The sequence below is a fragment of the Pristis pectinata genome, chromosome 4, assembly GCF_009764475.1.
Source record: "Pristis pectinata isolate sPriPec2 chromosome 4, sPriPec2.1.pri, whole genome shotgun sequence".
Lineage (NCBI taxonomy): Eukaryota > Metazoa > Chordata > Chondrichthyes > Rhinopristiformes > Pristidae > Pristis > Pristis pectinata.
Window position 1 is genome coordinate 79,446,977 of NC_067408.1, and position 22,309 is coordinate 79,469,285.

General features: G+C 44.4%; 1 protein-coding gene across 6 annotated transcripts in view; it reads right to left on the reverse strand.

The window, feature by feature from the left end:
• Positions 1 to 22,309, reverse strand: part of il1rapl1b (interleukin 1 receptor accessory protein-like 1b) — a 1,038,953-nt gene that overhangs the window by 481,151 nt on the left and 535,493 nt on the right. For all 6 annotated transcript variants that reach the window (XM_052015176.1, XM_052015172.1, XM_052015173.1 and 3 more), the window contains 2 exons: positions 6,291 to 6,474; positions 5,996 to 6,149 (listed from right to left, as the gene is read on the reverse strand). In XM_052015176.1, the coding sequence (XP_051871136.1) occupies positions 5,996 to 6,149; positions 6,291 to 6,474 (338 nt within the window). The remainder of the gene's footprint in view (positions 1 to 5,995; positions 6,150 to 6,290; positions 6,475 to 22,309) is intronic.

Below are 22,309 nucleotides of genomic sequence, written 5' to 3' on the forward strand. Positions count from 1 at the left end.
TATCTCAAAGACACACGCCTGATGAAATACTTCCCAAGTAACTGGATGAGTGCAACACCAACAACTCACAAGTAGCTCAGCATCATCCTGGCCAAAGCAGCCCACTTGATTCGCAACCCTTCGACCATTCCCTCCACCACTGATGCATAGTGGCTGCACTGTGCACCATCTACAAAATCCAGTGCACTTGCTTGCCCAGGGTACTACAACAGCACCTCAAATTCTTGACCTCTACCGTCAAGAAAGAGAAGGGCAGCGGGTGGATGGGAACACCGCCACCTACAGGCTCTCCCCGAGTCACGCACCATCCTGACTTGGAAGTATATCGCCAGTCCTTCGTCGCTGGGTCTAAATCCTGGAACTCTCTGCTCAACACCAGCATGGGGCTACCTTCACCAGAGGACTGCAGTGGTTCAAGAAGGTAATCACCAACTTCAAGGGCAAGTTTGGATGGGCAATAAATGCTGGCCTTGTCAGTGACACCATGATCCAGAAAATGAACAAAAGGCACATGTTAATATTTTAACTGCAAGACACAGGCAACACAAGTTATGAATATTCATAACAGGATCACTCATTGAATTACAATGACTCAATAAAGGGAACAAGCTAAGAATTTCACAAATTCAAGTCAAATGTGGATTTCAGAAACATTTTCTTTCATGCTATGAAACAGTAGAATAATTTTTCTCTGCCTGTTTTACAGCTGAAAAATGGACACTTTCCAAGGTCAACATCATACTCCCCAAGGAAGCCCAAATGAGGCCCTGTCAACTTAGGTTTCTAGTATAACACCCATTATACCTTTTGCATGCACGAATAAAAGGGGCTTCATACTTGCTTTACACCCCATCAGGGAAACTGCACTGTCCCTAGTAGTACAAGTGTCAGGCTGGATCTGCATTCAGTTCCAGCAGAGGCACAGCCCAGTTTATACCCATCTCCAAAACAGCAAGATATCATCTCTTTACAAAAAGCTTGATTTGATTATTTAATTTGTTTTCACAGATCTTGTAATTCCAGCCTGCAATTGGGGACAATATCATTTTACTGCTCTTCCTCCTCAATTGCCATTCAACTTCTGCCCTATAATTACTTTTTTTTTAATAAATAGCCAGAAGGTGACTTAACTCAATTGACGTAGCCCAATACACAATCTCAAGCTGCCTTCCACCTCAGAGTTAAGATGTACACTCTGTCTGCAGTGTCTTTCTCAGGTCTTAGAATGGGGCTTAAGAAATCCTTCCACCTTTCCCCCATAATTTTATGATACATCCACCCAATGACATTTAGTGTGCTCGTGCACATTCACCCTATAACATTCAGGATGCCTGTTCTCCCCATATCATTAAGATGTGCATGTTCACCCAGTAAGATTCACGAGGCCCACACACCCAAATCGCAATCCAATTATACAACTGGTCTTCTACACACTCAATGTGGCTTATTGTCCCACTTTCACCTGTGGGGAAAAAAACTGAAGAAAATAACAGCACTGTACTAATCAGGCTCAATGAAAAATGGCCAATCACATCAGAGAATCACACACCACAATTGATCATTCTCTTATCTCTACATTTGTCAAAATCCTTCAACTTTCCTCCAAATCCTGCACATCTTTTTCCTGTTTGGTTCCCAATTATAATTTTTCATATAATTTCTCAATATTATCTCCTCTCATATTTATTGTGTGCTCCTTCTGAATCTATTTATTCAGAGACTCTGCCTTTGACTCAATTTTTTAAATCTGAGTCAGGATGTGTAACATGCACTTCAATCATTTTGAATGCAAGCATTTCCTCCTATAGGTCTGCCATTTATTTTTAATTAACTAATTCAGGCCTCTTTTATCTGACACGAGACAATTAAATGGGAATAATTATGCAAATTCCAAGTGTTTAATTAAATAGATTTGAGTGACATGAAATGCTGATATGGGCTACATTATCACATTCTATCACAACGCAGTGAAGAGGTAGAAAGCAAGGTCATGGCCAACCGAAATAGAATGAAGGTAGGGCAGAGAGGAAATATCACTGCTACAGCCCTGTAATATCAGAAATGTGGGCCTGCTATAGTTTTCCTCTTGACCAGTCATTCCTGTCAGCTGGTGTGCTATTACAGGAGTTCACTTATAATCTATTTAGCTGTAGAATGGTGTGACCCAGGATATTTTGCATTTCTTTAATTTCTTCAGCGGCAGGCTGAGCAAACAGTTGGCGTGCAGAGACATGACACGAATCTATGCCAGATTTGCTCACCGTAATGTGAACATGTAGTATGATAGTTATAATTATGACTAATCAATGCTGCTGATCCTAACAATGAAGACCACCCCCTTTTCATATCAGTGCATCATTTCAATTGAGTGATAACTTTTAACTCTCTGAGATGGTTAATCTCTTGATTTCAGTTAAAGTCCAAATGGCATTTTCTGAGATGCACTGTATTTTGACTTTGTATTTTCATCTCAGACTTTTCACAATGGGGGGGGGGGGGGGGGCAAGCATTCACTGTGACAAGTGAAAACTGCCTTTTTTCATCATTGGGCAAGGGGCAATTTTCCCATTCACTCTTGATTCTGTCCTGTACAAAATAAGACAGAAATATGTTTGTTCAGATATAGTGGGAAAACTTTAAGTAAAATAATTCAGAAGATCTTTTCTCCCCCCCAAAATACTTCATTGAGAAAAATGGGTTCATTAAAAGTTAGAAAGGTGATGTCTGGCCAATTGAAAAATAGTATTGTCTGAGCCCATTAATGCTGCATTTCACAAGATCACAAGACAAGGGAGCAGAAGTAGGCCATTCGGCCCATCGAGTCTGCTCTATTAGCTAAAGAAAAAAAAGAAAAAGAAAGAGAAAAAAGGAAAAGACAGCTTAAGTAGGCTATTTAACTGGAGTGGAGGTGAAAACCATTGCACTTATACTCACAGGTTCTACATTCATTATTTCAATTGGGATACATCTACTGTACACACATCTTGCTTAAAGTTAAATTTAAAAATCATACATGGAAGAAAAATCTCAACCAGAATCAAGTCAAGCAGGATCATACCGAAAATGTCTTAAGAAATGCTTATCACTCTTGCCTCAGTGCATACATCTTTAAAAGTCACATTTTAATTATGATGTTTTTATATTAGATTCCTACTTATCAGAACCATGTCTTTTCAGGGGGGAATTCATCATTAGTTGAGCAACAGCTGAGCACAAAGATGTTGTATCTAATAAATAGTTTGATAGATTATTAGTCTTCAGAGGATGGACTCTGATATCTGAGATTCTGACTTCAGTGCCCTCCAACAAGCTTTCTCCTGACAAAGTATACGTTTCGAAAGATTAATTTTGCAATGCTAAGTTTTTCACTTGTCAAATTAATCTAGAAACAACGATTTTCATTTAACTTGAAACATTTACGAAGATGGATTTACAGAATTTTACAATCAACATGCAAAGATTATGAAAAGTTATTTTGTGAACAGTCAGAATTCAAACACTAGAAGTGGTAAAAATTGCAGGGCGAGGGGAAGAGTAGGGAGCAATGGAATAAATCTTTCCTCTGTGCTACAAGGTCCGATAATTCTACAAAATATACTAGTGCTAAAAACAATGTGCAGATTGCCCACTATCATGCATTTCCTGGTGGTCTACACTCTGAACCATGTTGTTTCTTCCAGCATGCTTCAGGACAATCTTCCACTGGTGTCTGGTTCCCAAGCAAGGCACAAGCTTCTCCTGACACAAGTGGCCAGCTGCAGTGATGACAATGGTATTCACAGCAGTGAGGACCCGTTCTGGCTCACCCACTTGTTCAACCTGCTGTGTACGTGGAATGCTTGAGAACGTCTTTGCCACTCACATTTACTCGGGATGCGTCAGAAATTCAGTGTGCAAAGATATTAAAATCATTTAGAACGATTTTAAAGAGTAAAAACACATACCCAGGCTTAAAACAATCAAACCTTTTAAACTAATTTATTTAAGTCATACAAAAATACTTTTCTCCCAGCCGCAAGTTTCTGCCATTGATTTCCAATCGGTGCACGATGTTTTCATCAGGCTAATCTGGCACAGGTGTAGCAGACTTATTTCCCAGTCCAACATCTGGGAAAATCAGAAGTTCGTGGTGTCCCACTGGACTCCAAGTGGAGTCCGCCAGTTCAGTGGAAGTCTCCTGCAGCCAGCACACTTCCGAACAGAAGGTTGTGCTACAGCCGCCTTCTGGGATTTGCCCAATTATGGCATATTCAAAAGGTAGATAACATCACATCGTTGGTAAATAAAGGGTCCCATTATATACAAGGAGGAGAACATGCATTTTAATGGTTGGCTAAACGACAAATAAAAAAAATCACAGCGATAACTCAAGCTGACGTTACTATGCTTGCAGATTAACATAATCACAAAAATTGCCTGTCATTTTGTGTGTACCAAATGATTTTGCATTCGAGTGAAATGATGCTGAGAACTCATGTTCGATGGATTACGGCACATGATTGATCACTAGGATTGTCCTATAACTATATTACATTTGATTGCTTTGAAGTCTAATACATTGTAACCTTGTTGATGAACATTGCCGGCAGAATGTTGAATCATTTCCCTTCCCAACATTAAAAATAACTGACAAGAATAGAAACAAACTTGCCAGAAGTCATTCAAAATACATTTTGTTTTTGCAATCCAATTGCACATTAGCCAGAAGTGTCTTACATTTGCAGCTGATTATTCTGAGGTCCTGAAAAGTACTGATGGCTGGAGTTCACAATGACAGCAATGAAGGCTTGATGAAGCTACAACAGAATACCTGAATAATTTAAACTGCCCTTTTAGCAGAGTCGGGCTGGTCATTGGCATTCAGGAAGTGAAATATGAATTTCATTACTTAAAAACTCCAGTGTCGTGCTGACACACAAAAACAAGACAAATTAGACATGTCATCCTGTAGATCTCTGCAACCCAAGGCTTTCATTAAATTGGAGTCTGCTAAGTGTCTTTTCCTTTATAACATTAAACTATATTGGTTCAATAAAGTAGCAGGGCCTAGCGCTTCATCTTTTAAATGGACAGTCACACCACTTGGCCATTCTTAAATTCTCGTGTTCAGCTGCTGAGAATGTTTGCTTAAAAGGCATACCCATGAGTGAAACCATAATATTTAATAGAAGTTGCTTTGAAATTGCCAAATTAAATTTTCACTCAGCTCAAACCTCCAGTGCAAAAAAAAAGTTGTTATAACAGTTCTAAACTATATGGCCTACTTATATATTGAGCCAACTGTCTGTTTAAATTGCCAAAACTGTGACATTAGTGTAATTAATTAACCTGTTTACAGTCCATGGAAGATCTTTTTAAGCCCTCTTTTTTTTATATACAGGGCTTTAAATGGGTATCGTTGAATCAGCTATCTGAGCTGAACCAAGCTGGCAGAGAACACAAGAGTGGAAAATTCACCAAGCCAAAACTGAATGCTGAAGGTCAAAACTACCATGAGATCCTCTGATGGCAGGAATTCATTCCTGACAGGCTGTTGTGCACCACTGCAGGGCAATTTCATTCTGTTTTCAACGTCAAAGAATCCAACAGTCCTTTCGGATGGATTGGCTGCACAGGTGAGTGGCTGCCAGTAAAAAGGTAGCTGCAGGCTCTCAGGAGTGGTGTTCGTAATGGCACACCACCTCTAATGATCAACGTTCAAAGAAAACTACAACAATCTGCTCTGCCTCTGTGCCACGTTGTGTGTGAATGTGATTTCTCGGGATAAAATTCTGAAATGTGCAGGGAGATTAATTATCCTGTTCAGTTGAAGTATTGAGCAAATTACAGCAAGACCACAAGTTTACCAACTTGCCAGCATCAGAACCAATATAGGAACATATCAGAAGCCAGTTGCAACTTAAAAAGTGCAGAAACTTACATAAAATGGGACCTTAAAACAAAAGTCACAGTTGCAAACTGAATTTACAGAAGAAACAGAAGATCGAGCACTTACCTGTAACCGCCAACTCCGTCGTTCTTCTTACCACAAAGTCCCCAAACTTGAGTTCGCATGTGTAATTTCCAACGTCATCTTCCGTAACCTCACGAATCAGAAGAGTGTCCCCCTTTTGGATGACAGATTGTCGCCAGGCCTTTGGCTTGCATTCCTGTTCAAATACCATGCTATACTATAGTATGTATTTGTGCTGCCTCTTAGAAATTTTCATTTTAAACTAAACACCAGTCAAAACTAATTAAATTATTTTTTGGAAGACTGCTTAGATACAAAATTATAGTTACCATCTTACCTTATACCATACTACAGGCTCACTGTCTGGGAGGGTGAAATCCTCAATATCTGGACATGTAATCTCCTTGCTTTTACTGAGTTCAGCTTTTTCAAAGTATTTCATTCTTGCATTGTAGCAGAGGCCTGTATCATTTTCAGCTACAATCAGTGACATTGAAACCTTCATGCAGTACGTGGCATTTCTAGAAGGGAAAACAAAGAACAATTTAAAATCATAGCATTCTGTCAGTGAAATTAAATTTAAACATTAATTCCATGAGGCTCAGATCATGAAAATACTTATTTGAAGTAAAGTGTTGAAGCTGTTTGTATCCCAGTACAAAATAAATACCAAATAGCTGCTGTTCAATAGATCGTATTTTTTTAGCTGAAGATTTTGCTACAGCAGATTTACTGGTTAATCTGCTGGTTAGTGTGTTGTTTGACTTATTACTTTGCACTTAGTGGGCTCAATCAAGCTGGCTGTCACTGACATGAAGCTCTCGCTCCACTCTGCCAGTGCACATCACGTGGAGTTCAATGGCATTGTCTGGTCAAAGTAATCACGTGCTCCGTGTCATGCAGGGGAACCTATGCCACGCACACACGATCTAGCATCAGAATCCCCAGCCTGGAGATGGGAAGAAATGTTTTCCTCACTTTGTTTTTAACTGATTGGCTTTTCGATACACTGTACTTGTTAAACAATAGGACAAAAATCAAAGCAACTTATGGTTCTCAACTGTCACTGTAAAGAAATATTTAAGCACTTTCGCAAAGGCTTGACAATTTTAAGACGAGGTGAGGCTCTGCCCGAGCCCGACCTCCTGTAAGGGCCATTGGAGTATTCCACAGGCAGGTCTTTGCTGGTACACCAGCTGAGGTCCACTCAAGTCTTGTCACTTGACTCTAGGATTGGGAGATACAGGATAATTTGACCCACACGTATGCCTTCTACAGAAAACAATCCTGTGCTCCTCCTCTTACCCAAATACTTTTCTTAATTCACACTATTTAAAAATATTTCCAGTGAATTTGGACAGTTGGTATCCACTGAGAATGCCGACTTGCCAGTCATTTCCAAATCCACCATAAACTCTCGAGTGCTCCATCAATACTCCTCCTGTAGCTTCCTCTTTTACTCCAGTGGGATTCTCTCCTGGCATATGTTGCAACTCGTAACTGTCACCAAATCTTACATATTGCAAATCATATGCAAAAAGCAAGAGGTCTACATGAATCTTTGTTGACCAGCACAAAATTATTCTGGGTTCTGTACGCCTCAATGACTTCACCCAGACCCCTTGAGTGACCAGGAGATCCAAGTACTCACATCCTGCCACTCACTCAAAACCATCTTTCTTTGTAACTCGAAGGGAGACCTGTTCATCGGCCCCAGTTCCTCTTCTCCCTTGGCTGCATCCTTAACTAATGTGCACCTGGGTGTTCTGTGGGCTGCTGCCCCATACATTAACAGAGATTGCAATTGCTGCATGGACCTGCTCGATGTTCACCCATCAGCTGCAAATTTAAAGCCTCTTTCACAAAATGGAGGTGTTCCCTTCCCACCGCTGTGCCCAAAATGTTTCCACATTGACCGCAGTGGAAATATGACTCATTATCTTACGCCTGGTTTGCGAAGATCGAGCACCATTTGCCAATGGCCCTCTCGGTCAGAATGCAGGATCCCACTGGCTGCCAGTTCCAACCAATGTCTGTTAATATGAGGAAGCTAGCCAGTCCCATCTGACATTGGTCACATGGACCCTTTGGAATGGCCTCCCAGGCCATTTCCACATTTGACTTGGCATCCTCAAAGATTGGGCCCCAAACTATACAGTTATAGGAAGGACCATACAAACTCTCTTGACATCAGATTAAACATTGGCAAGGTAATCTCCTGCCGATCACCGCTTCAACTGACGAATCGGGGTTTTTCCGCGTGAAGCACAAGTTGGAAGCAGCACCGCAAGTCGCAAGAATTCTGAGAGAAGAGTTCAATGTCCATCACCACAGGTTGCATCACCACTGACCAAGCTAGCGGAGTCTGAAGAACACAGCCATCAGGCCAAGTCTGCAGCATGTAGTGACAAGACAAACATGAGGGATAAACATACTAGGCCACCATCCTCACCAATCTACCTGCAGCAGGCACAATTGTCCATAATTAGTGGAAGTGACGACTGCGCTGTCCTTGTGGAGACTGTCCTGTCTTTACAAATGGGGTTACCTCAGAACAGCTCGAAATCGGGCATCCATGAGGTATCAAGGATCACCAGCAGAAAGGTACACAACTTGTAACCATATCGCTTGGCATCTTCCTCACTCTCCCATTACGAAGCCAGCGGAGTAACACTGGTTTAACGAGGAATACACAAGGGCATGCTGAGAGCAGTACCAGGCATACTTCAAAGTGATGAGGTGCCAGCTTAGTGAAGCTGCAATACAGCATACATGGATGCTAAACAACAAAAACAGCATGCAGTTGACAGAATTCAGTGATCTCACAGCCAATGGATCGGATCTGACCTCTGCGGTCCTACCACATCTTGTCATCTTCTAGTTGACAATTAAATGAGGCTGCGGCTCCAAGAACATCATCATCATCCTCAGTGATGGTGGAACCCAGCAAGCAAGGTCTGAAGACACAGAAGTATTTGTAACCACGTTCAGCCAGAAGCACCATGTGGATGATCCATCCTGGCATCACCCTCAGATCCCAACATCATAGAAGCCAGTTTCCATGCGATATCTAAAAGTGGCAGAGAGCACTGGATATACTCGAGGCCATGGGACCAGAAAAGGTCACAGCTGTAAAGCTGAAGACCAGCACTCCAGAACTAGCCAAACTGTTCCAGTACAGTTACAACACTGGCCAGATGCAAAATTGTCCAGTGTGCCCTGTTCACAAAACGGACGGCAAAGCCAATAAGGCTAATTACCAGTCTTCTTGCAACCAGCAGCAAAATGATGGAAGCTCAATTGACAGTCTCTCAGCAATAACCTGTTGACACCCAGTATGGGTCTTGCCAGAACCACTCGGCTCCAGACTTCACCGCAGTTTAGGTGCAAGGATTGACCGAAGAGCTGAATATTCTCACCAGTAAGTCACCCCTCCCATGAAGGAAGATGGTTGTGCTCGTCAGAGGTCAATCATCCCAGCAACAGGACATCACTGCAGTAGTTTCTCAGGGCAGTGTCCTGGGCCTAACCACCTTCAGCTGCTTCATCATCGACATCCCTTCCATTACAAGGTCAGAAAGTTGGGATATTCACTGACGATAGCGCAATTTTCAATTATATTCGTAGCTCCTCAGTAAATGAAGCAGCCCATGCCTGCATGCAATAAGATCTAGACATAGGTTGAAAAGTGAGTGACATCCTTGCCACAGAAGTGGCAGAGAGTGACCATGTCCAACACGAAAGAATCAAACTACCCTAGCCTTGATATTCAATGGAATCATTATTTAATATTCACCCACCATGAAAATCCTCAGGGTCAATATTGACCAGAGGTGTGGCTGCACCAGCCACATCAATAACATGGCTTTAAGAGCATAGCAGAAACTGGATAACCTGTGGTGGGTGACTCATGTCCTGACGCCCCAAGGGCTTTCCACCAACTGCAAGATACATCAGGAGCTTAGACAGAGATTAGATATCTTTATTGGTCACATGTACATCGAAACACAAAGTGAAATGCATCTTTTGCATAGAGTGTTCTGGGGGCAGCCCACAAGTGTCGCCATGTTTCCAGCACCAACATAGCATGCCCATAACTTCCTAACCTGTACATCTTTGGAATGTGGAAGGAAACCGGAGCACCCTGAGGAAACCCACTCAGACACGGGGAGAACATACGAACTCCTCACAGACAGTAGCTGGAATTGAACCCAGGTCGCTGGCACTGTAATAGCGTTACGCTAACCGCTACACTACCTTGGAGTATAGCGCCAACAAATCTCAAGAAACATCCAGAACAAAATAGCCTTCTTGATCGACACTCCATCAGCATCTCTTCATGTTCATTCCCTCCACTAGTGCAGTGTGGCTATAGAACGAACTATCAAAATGGACGACAGTTACTTGCCCTAGCGACTCCAACAGCATCTCCCATAACACAACCTGCAGGTTCCTCTCCAGGTCATGCACCATTCTAACCCGAAAATGTTTCACCGTCCTTTATCGTCACTGGGCTTAAGTCCTGGAACTCAGTACTGCAATGGTTCAAGGCTGCAGCTCATCTGCATCTTCTAAAGGGCAATTAGGGATGGGCAATAAATCCTGGCCTTGCTGGTCGAGTTCAGGTCTCAAAAGCTGAACAAGCCACACCAAATTTTCCATTGTGTAGTCTAACTCAGGCCAGAAACTAGTCTGTCTGCTGACATGGTCAGGGGCACCATGCTGAGATGCTGCCTCTTTGAGGATGGCTGATTTCAGCCAAAAGATAGCCAACAGGATTCTATAGTCTGTTACATGAGTGAAGGGCCGTCCCGGTAGGAATCCTTGAACACAACTAATGAAGGCGATAGCAAAAAGCTTCTTTTCCCGATCTTGCTTTTTATCCATGTCTGAGAAACATACATTTTAGGCTGCTCATGACTGTATCCACAGGTGTTGACAGCTTCAACATCGTAATGGGAGGCAACATAGAAAAGTCTCAGTAGCCTTTTTAGAATGACTCGCTTCTCATGCGCCTTAAAAACTTATCATACCCTCTCTATTGCTCTTTATCCAATGCCAGTGTTCATCCTACCTCAATAACTAGTTGATAGATATTAATGTTGTGACAAGGTCTGTGAGGAACTTCATATAGTTTTGTTGAAGCTGTGTCATGTTCTCAGAGCATTTAACATGACTCTGACAGGCTCTAAACCATTCTCATCCAACTTAATTCAGAGATACAGGTTCTCCTTTGTGTTCCAGCAGGTAGTGCTGTCGTCTCACAGCCACAGGCTTTGATCCTGACCGCCAGGGTTGTCTGTGAGGAATCTGCATATTCTTCCTGTGACCACGTGGGCTTCTCCCAGTGCTCTGGATTCCTCCCATGTTCCAAAGACAAGCAGGATTCCCATCAATTCTGGGACATGCATTCCTGAGCCTGTGTCCCAGTGAATTTGTGTGTCTTCAGCCAGTCTCCACCAGTGCCATTGGTCAATAAGTTCAGGCTGCAATGACAGTTTGAAATTTGATTTCCTGACACTCATGAAGAACAATGCATCATCAGTCCAGTGCCACCAGTGCATCACCCGGCCACGTACACAGTACATACTGCTGCTAGTTGATGGGATTTTATTGCACCTCCGACTTTTTACGTCTCACCACAGAAGTGAACGATCAGCAACCGTGTTCAGATTCATTTCCAGATTTTAGCCATTTACTCTGATGGGCTTAAGTCATGTGTTTTTGTTGCTTCATCATTGGTATTGGTATACGATTGTCACTTGTACCAAGGTAAGTGAAAAACTTGTCTTGCATACTGATCGCACGGGTCAATTCATTACACAGTGCAGTTACATTGAGGTAGTACAGGTAAAAGCAATAACAGTACAGAGTAAAGTGTCACAGCTACAGAGGAAGTGCAGTGCAATGAGGTGCAAGGTCACAACAAGGTAGATTGTGAGGTCAAGAGTCCATCTCATCGTACAAGGGAACCGTTCAATAGTCTTATCACCGTGGGATAGAAGCTGTCCTTGAGCCTGGTGGTATGTGCCCTCAGGCTCCCGTATCTTCTACTTGATGGGAGAGGAGAGAAGAGAGAATGACCTGGGTGGGTGGAATCTTTGACTACGCTGGCTGCTTCACCAAGGCAGCCAGAGGTGTAGACAGAGTCCATCACCACGTTTCTTTCCCCCCCCCCACGCACTCCATCTTGCCATCACCCACACACTCCCACTGGCTCCCCTCCTTCGTTGTGGAGGGTCGTGGCTGTCACGTGACAGTGACAGCACTGCACAAACCTGGTCAATCAAGGTTTGGCTCCACCCCCACCCATTAGTGCACACTTAATTATTGGTCACTTTAAACACCTTCGTACCTGGCACACTTGGGTGATTGGCCTGTTTGACCTACCAGGGCTGGACCACCCAGCCCTCTAGCAGTATAACAAGTGCCACATGTTTGGTTCTGTCTCTTTGTCGTCTCTGAGGGACGCTGAGGTAAGCTGTGCACTGCTTAGGAGTAGTTAGTTGGAATATCCCTCTAGCATACAGCCAATGCTTGCACTGAGTCAAGGAGGGTGGCAGGTGTCGTGTTGTTTCTTCCTTGATTTGTCTGTACCCAGTTTGTTGTGTGTGTGCACGCATCTCACCCTTGTTGCGAATCCATCCCACCCCACCCCACCCAACATTCGCGATCACCTGTGTGCGTGTGTATTGCCCGTTATCCTGTCCCAGGTTTGTCTTTTATAAATAAATCATTTTAACTCCAAAGACTGTGTCCATGAGCACTTTGAGACCTCACGAACTTGTCTTATGACATTTGACGCTGCGAGCAGGGTCTTAAAGGTCTTGGCTGGACACAGACGCAGGGAAGGATGTTTTGGAATGGGGGAAAGAAGGCCAGTGCGGGCACTGAGGACAGGATTCCCGGGTGGACCGATGAGAGTGAGGGATTTGGGAGCTTGGCCAGCATGCTGGCAGACCATGGTAAGCCAGTGGACTGGGCTGAACAGTGAGACCCGTGTGGTGAGAAACTGGGGCACCACGTTATTGCCCTCCGCCAGAGGGCGGGGCTCCCCAGGGCCAAAGGGAGTCAAAGGGGTGCCTTCCGGCTGTTTGCATCCCTCCTGAGATGCCAGGCTGGGATTACTAGCCAGATGCAGAATACATGTCTCCAGAAAGATAGGGAGATAGAGATGCTCCAGCATTGGTTCTGCACACAGCAGGAGGCAGTTCAGACTGCCCAGACCTGAGCCAACGACAAAGGCCAGAGGTACTGAGGTCACCTGCAGGCTGATCCAAATGCAGCAGGTGCAGGCAGCCCACCAGTCTGGCTGGCAGCTAGACCCATTAAAAATTCGAGCCCTGGTCCGGCACAGCGACAAGCTGGACGCATGGCTGGGGGATGGGGATATACAGATGGATACTGAGGAGGAGGGGATGCCCGAAGAGCCAGAGCCTATCACACCCGCCTTCCCCCCTATCCACCCGGACCCCTGCATGCTCGACCTGTCACCATGTGGTCCCAGGTCTGCCAGAGGGGAGGGGAGTCAGGATGAGGCCCCCACAGGGGCAAGTGCCCATGGTCCCTCTGAGATGACAGAGACCCGGGATTTTTCAGCCAAGGAGCTGACCCAGCTGGTGGACCGGTACCGCCAGCGGCCGGGCGAGCGCCTGGTCGCGTGGCTTCTCCGACTGTGGGATGAGGGACCCCCCAACATGAGCCTCTCACCAGGAAGTGAGCACCCTGGGGAGCTTGTCTGACCAACAGAGCATTAACAATGCCCTGCAGGCACCACCAGGAGGGGCTGGGAACGACACTACCCTGTGGGATTGGGTAGTGACCGCAGTGAGGGTCCGGTACCCTACCCTCCTCGAATGGGACTTATACAGGCGACTGCAGTGGAACATGGTCAGTGAAGGCGCCAGGGTCGTCAGGGAATGGGCGCTGGTGACCGGCATCTTTGATGAGGCCCAGCGATTGCGAGTTGTTAGAAAACACCGGGGTGACCAGTGCACTAACGGGATGCTGAGACAGGAAATAGCCCGTCTCCACCAGCAGGAACCTTCACCCACGGGGTGGCAGACCACCACCACCCCCCCCCACACCACAGGATGAAGGCCAGGGGTCCCAGCGCATTTGTTCCACTGCCCTCTCCTGCCTAGGAGACCTGAGGCTACATATACCCATCCCTGTACATTGGGGAAGGGGGAACATACAGAGGTGGATGGCACTCATCGACACGGGTGCCCAACACGCCATCATCCTGGGCGACCCCACTGGGTGGTAAGGGACACAGATGCAAATTCAGGGGTTAGGGAGTTCCCTATTACCTGCGAGGGAAGTCACGATCCGCATGGCCATTAGGAACCAACCTCCTCAACCGGTAACAGTGTTGATAGCAGACTCACCCGAGCGCATCCTCAGGATCAATGTCTTAAAGGAACAGTCCCTTCATACTAACCAGGGCAAGTTTACTTTCGGGGTCGTGCAGGCTACAGTCGTGGTTGGGGCAGCCAAATGGGAACCAGTTGTTGTTCCTCCTCCAAGGTCATCTGTAGCCGACTGTCCACATTCACATGGGGACCCGAACAGGCTGCTTTTGAAACAGCAAAGCAAGCTGTGCAACAAGCACTGCCACTTGCTCCCCGCCAGGCAGGTGGCCCTTTTGAATTGCAGGTCTCGGCTAGTGAGACGGTTGCCGAATGGAGCCCCTGGCAGAAGATCCAAGGGCGCAGAGTTGCTTATGAATTCGCCAGCACCTCCAATAAATCAGACTGCTGGATTTGTATCAGAACCTCAGCACACTCTGGTGAACCTCTACCACTTACACTGATCCCCTTGGATGATCTTCAAATGAACTGCTCTCTCTCAGACTTTTTGCACCTGTCAGGTTCAGTATAAATTGGTTTGGAGGTGGGGTGGGGGGGGCGGGCTGCAGATGGCAGTCCCCCACCACTACAGGACATCCCTTCCGGTGATCCCTGATGGGGTGGGTGTTTCAGGAACTGGTATTTCCCTCCATACAATTTGACCTCCACCCAAGTCCCGACCCTCCGAGTCATCCCACAGCCACTGAGCAAGCCTAGGGAATGCTGGTGCAGACTCCAGAATGAGCACAGTTCCACCCATTCAGTTGGCCACAGTGAATGCGAGCAAAACTGGTATCCAAGGTGCCTCAGTGACCACTGCCGATGGTGCCGCTAAGCCGAGGGCTCCCTGGACCTTGAATGGGACCCGCTGGATTTGTGGCCATCGTGCCTACCCATGGCTCCCCCATGAGCTGGTACGGTTCCTGCCTTCCGGATCTGTGGTGCCCTATATCCACGCTCTCGATAACCTTGGGGAGCACCCGGCATACAGCGGCCACCAGGACAAAAGAGCCATCACGGAGGTGGAGAGGTTCTGGAGGATAGCCTTCCCCACGTATGGCACGGCCCAACTGTCCCATGAGGTCATCCAGATGACCAGCGTTCTCCAGACACTGGCTAACAAAACAGCAATGGCACTGCAATATACTGAAGATGCCCTGGCGAGGACAGCAGCGGAGCTGGCTGCCATCAGGATGGTAGCCCTGCAGAATCAAATAGCCCTGGATTATCTACTTGCTGCGGATGGTGGTACCTGTGCAGTGATTGGTAAGGAGTGCTGTACCTTTATCCCTGATGAGTCCGCAACATCACTAACCTGGCTGCTCACATTCGGGACTCTGTGGCCAAAATTCAAAAAGGGACCAGCTCCTCCAGCACGACACCTCGTGGGGAAACTGGTGGCCGTTTGGGTCTCTGGGAGGATCGAGGGCAACTGTCATCCACTGGGCCACTGCCCTCATTCTAATTGTTATAGCGATCTGTATTTTCTGTTGTGCTTGTCAGATTATTAGGACCACTTCTGCCATTCATTAGTACTGCACACTAACATATAGTTTTAAGCTAAAAAATAGTTATTTCCATGTAATGATTGGCAGGTGGTGTGACTTCCAAGGGGTGGATTGTATTGTGGAGGGTCATGGCTGTCATGTGACAGTGACAACACTGACCCCATCTGGTCAGGATGACAGCACTGCACCTACCTGGTCAGAAGACATCACTGTCAATCAAGGTTTAGCTCCACCCCCACCCATTAGTACACACTTAATTATTGGTCACTTTAAACACCTTTGTACCTGGCACACTCGGGCAATTGGCCTGTTTGAACTACCTGGGCTGGACCACCCAGCCCTCCAGCAGTACAAAGAGTGCCACATGCTTGGTTCTATCTCCGTTGTCTCCAAGGGACGCTGAGATAAGCGGTGCACTGCTTAAGAGTAGTTAGTTGGAATATTCCTCTAGCATACAGCCGATGCTTGCACCGAGTCAAGGAGGGTGGCAGGTGTCGTATTGTTTCTTCCTTGATTTGTTTGTACCCAGTTTGTTGAGTGCGCGCGCATCTCACCCTTGTTGTGGTTCCCCCCCACATTCGTGATCACCCGAATATGTGTATTGCCCCCGTTATCCAGTCCCACGTTTGTCTTTTATAAATCATTTTAACTCCAAAGACTGTATCCCGAGTCCTTGCCCTTTGAGACCTCACGAACTTGTCTTACAACACCTCTTCCTATCATTTCCATCTGCCCTCCCCACCTCCCTTATTGAATTCAGTGCTCTGCCTTCTTTTCATATCACATCCCATCACCTGCAGCCCCTTGGTTCACTCCACTTCTCACCTCCCAGCCTCTTTGTTATTTCCACTCTTCCCTCTTCATCTGCCCATTACCCCTTCTCACCTGGATCCACCTTTCACCTGCCAGGTCTTGCTCCACCCCTTCCCCTCACCTCTTTATACTGGCTATATCCACTCTCAGTCCAAATGAAAGGCCTCAACCCAAAATGTTGACTGTCTATTTCCCTCCACAGGTGCTGCCTGACCCACTGAGTTTCTCCAGTATTTTGTTTGTAGCTCCAGATTCCAGCATCTGCAGTCTTGGGTCTCTGATTTACACAGAGCATCCTGCGCTGAAAGGAATCCTCATGTTCTCCAAGTCTGGATGTGTGGTTCAACAGCAGTATAATTTGCAAATATAATTCAGACTTGGAGTAAGTGAGGCAAAGCAGCTACTGAGATTTGAGAAAAATGTTACAGCTGCTTTGGTTTTCATTTCCTACTCCAGAGCTTGTTTGTATCTTCATGCACATGCTTAACATGGTCTCTCTTATATTCTACTCTCTAATATTCAAATCAAGCTTTTAAAATCACTCATTTTCAACAAATGCAAATTTGCATTAATTATCTTTGGGGTGAGTGCATCAATCACCCTGAATGGCAAAGGTATTTTCCATAAATGAAAAGCCAAAAAGGTACTGAAGAAAGCATACAAGTGGAATAAATGGGTCTTTTTCAGGCTGGAAGGATATAACTGGTGGAGAATCCCAAGATTGGTTCCTGGCCCGCAGTTGTTCACCATTTACATTAATGACCCGGAGGAGGGAATGAAGATGCCAGGTTTCCAAGATTGGCAGTGACATGAAAATAGGTGGAAGGGCACATTGTGATGAGGACACACTGATTCTGAATGGGATATAGATTGAGTGACTGGGCAAAAACCTGGCAAATGGAGTTCAATGCAGGAACGCGAGATGTCACGTTGAGTTTGTCATATTCATACCTACAGGTATGCACAGGTGCAATGAAAGACGGCCTTGCAGCAGTATCACATGCACTTCAATAAGAGGCATCCAAAGGCCGATTATTGTCTAAATGGAGAGAGACTGCAAATGAGTGAAGTTCAGAGGGATCCAGGTGTTCAAATCACCAAAGGTTAGCACACAGATAGGAGGTTTTGTTACACTTGTGTTGGGTGTTGGCGAGGTGACACCTGGAAAACTGAATAGTTTTGGTCTCCTTGCTTAAGGATGGATTTAGTAGCATTGGAGGCAGTCCAAAGGAAATTTACCAGGCTAATGCCTGGGATGAGAGGGTTGCTCTGTCGAGAGGCTGAACAGTTTGAGTCTGTATTCATTGGAGATCTGAAGAATGAGGGGTGACCTTATTCAAACGTACAAGGTCCAAAGGAAAACTTCACAGTGTAGATGTTGAGATGTTTTTACGAGTGGGAGAGTGACAAACAAGGGGACAAACAGAATAAGTGGTCAGTCATTTAATACTGAGATACACAGAAACACCTCTCAGGTGGTGATGGTAGTGAATCGCTGGAATTCTCTGCTATGGAGGGTGGTGGAGGCCGATCATTAGAAATATTTAAGGTGGAGATAGATAAGAATACGAAAGATTGATGAATTGAGAGCTATGGGAAACTGGCACAGGAAACGAGTTGAGGCCAGCATAGATCGGTCATTGAATGGCAAGGCAGGCATGAGGGCATAGTGGCCAACTCCTGCTCCAATTTTCTCATGTCCCCGTGTTCATTTTTGTGCGCTCAGGTCCAGACTTGTTTTGGAGAAATGAAGTGAATGGAAAATAGACATAGGGATCAGACTGAGAAAGTGTTGCAAGTTATTGCACAAAAGCATAAAAGTACGAGCCAAAAGTTATTCACAGTTGTGCTTTCAGATAAAACGTACATTTAGTAAAGATGGAACCGTTAATTTATAGTGCGCAAGCTGGAAAGAGAACCATAAAAAGATGAAGTGACCCAGTGTTTCAGAACAAATGTGCTGGAACTGTGTTGTCAAGTGCATTGTTGGAGTCAGGTATTCCAATAATCTTAGTTCATATACATTGTATTTGACAATAATAGCATGGATGCTTACATTGTTATGACATTACTATTTCACCATGTCTAAAACAAATAATTTATTACTTTTTAAAGAAAGAAATTTCATCAATTGTTTTAAACTTGTATATGTTGATTGGCATGCAGTTTCCAGGTCACCGATCTTATTTTTTTGAAAAAAACTCTTCACTTCTCCATTTACACACTTACGTTCCATCTTTCCTTTTACGTGAATTGTTTCCATTTTTTAACCTTTCAATTATCCTTTACTCTTTCTTTCGTCACCACTTTTAGCAAATGTTGGCCGACTATCTGAACATTGAAATAGGACTAGTAACTGCACTGTATCCCGTGATGAGCAATTTGCTACAATCATGCAAAGACTATATCTGACAGCCAGACCACAAATGCTTTAATGAAACAATACAGAGACTTCTTGTCTATAGCATCAGCTTGTTTGTCACATCACATTTAAAATATGCATACTTCAATGCAACTGCAATCAAAACCGGTCACAGCAGGATACTTGATCATTGTACAACTGCAGACAAAATTAGTGAAAAACTATCATTCCCCTTGCACAGGCAAATCAGCCGGCATTTGGATGAAACAGCTCCAGAACAGCAGATACAACCTAACATTAATGTATTTGAAGCTCCTCGAGAACATTCATGCTTGACAGCACATCACGCAAACCCCAGAACAAATAACCAGGTTTGTAAAACTAGTGAGCTTTTCAGACTCTGCCATTGTTTCTGATGAACAAGGATGCAGTATGTTTAGGACTTGTCTCTTAATGCAGGATTCTGAAAAACAGTTCTAACTGATGGCAGCTGCTATCAATGTGCTTATCACTGTGACTTATTCTAGCAAAACACTGCATGCAAGCTGGGGTAAGTACATGCATAAATTATGTAATGCTTCTATTTAACAAGGCTTGACTACTATTCCCTCTGCCGTCTGCTTTCTTTTCACTGAAGTTTTAACTTGTCTTACGACAGAGCAAACCATTTGGCCCATCAGGCCCACGTCAGCTTGTAGTAAAAACAATCCCATCAATCCCAATATTCATCAGATTTCCTTGTAACCTATTCTCACTCCTAGTCAGCTCATCAACTCCTTTGAATCTTTTGTCACTGACTGACACGAGAGTAAATTTACAGCAGCTAATTAACCCACAAGCACATCTTTGGGACATGGGAGTAAACTGGAAACCAGAGTATACAAGGGAGACCCACGTGGTCAGGGGGAGACTGAAGAATTCCATGCAGACAGCACAGTAGGTCAGGATTGAACTCCCATGAAGCAGCAGTACTAGCTGCTCTACCGCTACATCACTTTTACCAAAATATGTATTTATAATTAGAGATTAATGTTAATATGGTTTTCAATTCATTCTGTAATTAAATCATGAATTGAATACTATTTACATGACTTAATTACAAGGAAAGCCACATAGAATCATTATTTTAAGTGGTATTGCAAATATAGAAACAGTGTAAATTGACAAATGTTATGACAACAATATCTGCACTAAAAATGTCATTGCGTTTTCAGTACATTCCCATTTTCACAAAGGTGCCTGGAAAGGTGTAAGCAATGAAACTGAAGAGCTTAAATGACAATTCCATCAGTTGATATTTTTGTCACACTAAAGAAATATTCAGAGTAACATTGCTGGAAAACTCAGTAAAATGGAGCATTGCAATCAGGCTCAACTGATCTGGACTGTGTAGCAGGGATTAAAAAAAAGGGAAAAATTAAATCAGCTGGGGTTCATTCTCCAGTTCCTAGTTATAATTTTAAAAGTTATTTTAAGATTAGGAATGCTAGTGTGAATATCAATGGAAAAGACTACCTTGACATTATTCCTGGTTAAAATAGCCTGGAAATTACACACGATGACAAGAAACGTGACACTGAGCTATCAACCAAACCTGTTGGTTCTACATGTTCACAGGATTTGACGGTCTCAGTAAACATGAAGGCTGGTCTTCAAAATCATCAAGTTTGTCCCAAATCATCTTTATTTCACCTTTAAATTGTAATTGGGCAAAGACTGGTGACTGGCTGGAACTGGATTACTCCAGAGTCTATTCAAATCTCATCAGACAAGGAATGCTGACCAATATCACATCGTGCTGATTGTGGTTTAGCTATATTATGAATGAAAATGATTTAATGCCAACAGAATTGTGTGTACTGGGGTTTAAGGCTACAAAAAGCTTTTCTCGTTACTGCCTATTCCTGTTATCCTGATAATGTGAACATCAAGCAAATACAGCTCAAACCAAACAGCTCAAACCTCCTCTCGTACAGTAAAATTCAGAGTCTGGCATACTTGGGATCTTGCTAGTGCCAGATCAACAGAATTTCTGGACTATTGTTTGTTACTTCAATTAATACTAAAAAAACTTTCATTTCATGTTGCTTTACATGTTTCAGTGGGATAATACATTTTCCAGTGAATGCAGTGAGTTCAAATGAGCAGGAAACATACAAGTACTCCAGACCCCAGCTGCAAACCCACCCACCTTCCTGACCCTGGTGCTCCAGACCCTAAGTCATAGTCCAGACTGCACACCCTGCTTACACTCTGGACTCTCAGTACCGATTTGGATCAATGAGAGAGTCAATTGCCAAACCATCAGGATTTTTGAAACTTTGGATGCCAAGTGATCAGAATGTACTTTTTCTATTTCGAGCTGTAGGTAAGTGTCTCAGAATTCTAGCAACCCTGCTTGATTCTGACCTCCAGTGGTGTATGGAGTTTCCACATTCCCCCGTGACCACAAGTACTCTGGTTTCCTCAACCATACCAAAGACATGAGGGTTGTAAGGTAATTAGCTACTGTACATTGCCCCTGGTGTTGTTGGCTGGCAGGAGAACCAGGTAGTACTGCTGTACAGAGACATCTGTGGATGCAAGTCCATCGCTCCCTGAGAGTGGCAACACAAGTAGATGGGATGGTGGAGGTGTACGGCTTACTTGCCTTCATTAGTCAGGGCGTCGAGTACAAAAGTCAAGAAGTCACGTTACGGTTGTAACAAACTTTGGTCGGGTTACACTTGGAGGATTGTGTTAAGTTCTAGTCGCCTCATTAGAATCAGAATCAGGTTTAATATCACCAACATATGTCATGAAATTTCTTGTTTTGTGGCAGCAGTACAGGGCAAGACAACGACAAAAACTATTATAAGTTACAAAAATAAATAGTGCAAGAGAGGAACAACGAGGGAGCACTCACGGACCATTCAGAAGTCTGACGGCAGAGGGGAAGAAGCTGTTCCTGAAACGTTCAGGCTCCTATACCTCCACCCTAGTGGTAGATGATGATCCATTACAGGAAGGATGTGGAGGTTTTGGAGAAGGTGCAGAAGAGTTTATCAGATGTTGCCTAGACGAGACGGTATTAGCTATAAAAGAAGTTAGACAAACTCAGATTGTTTTCTCTGGAGTGGAGGAGGATGAGGGGTGACCTGCTAGAAGTATTTTATTTTTTCCCCCAGGGTGGATGTGTTAAATATTAGAAGACATAGGTTGAAGGTCAGAGGGGGAAAGTTTAATGGAGGTTTACAAGGCCAGTTATTTTTTGTTTCTTCTTACACACAGACTGATAGGTGCCTGGAATGCACTGCCAAGGGAAGTAGTAGCAGATGTATTG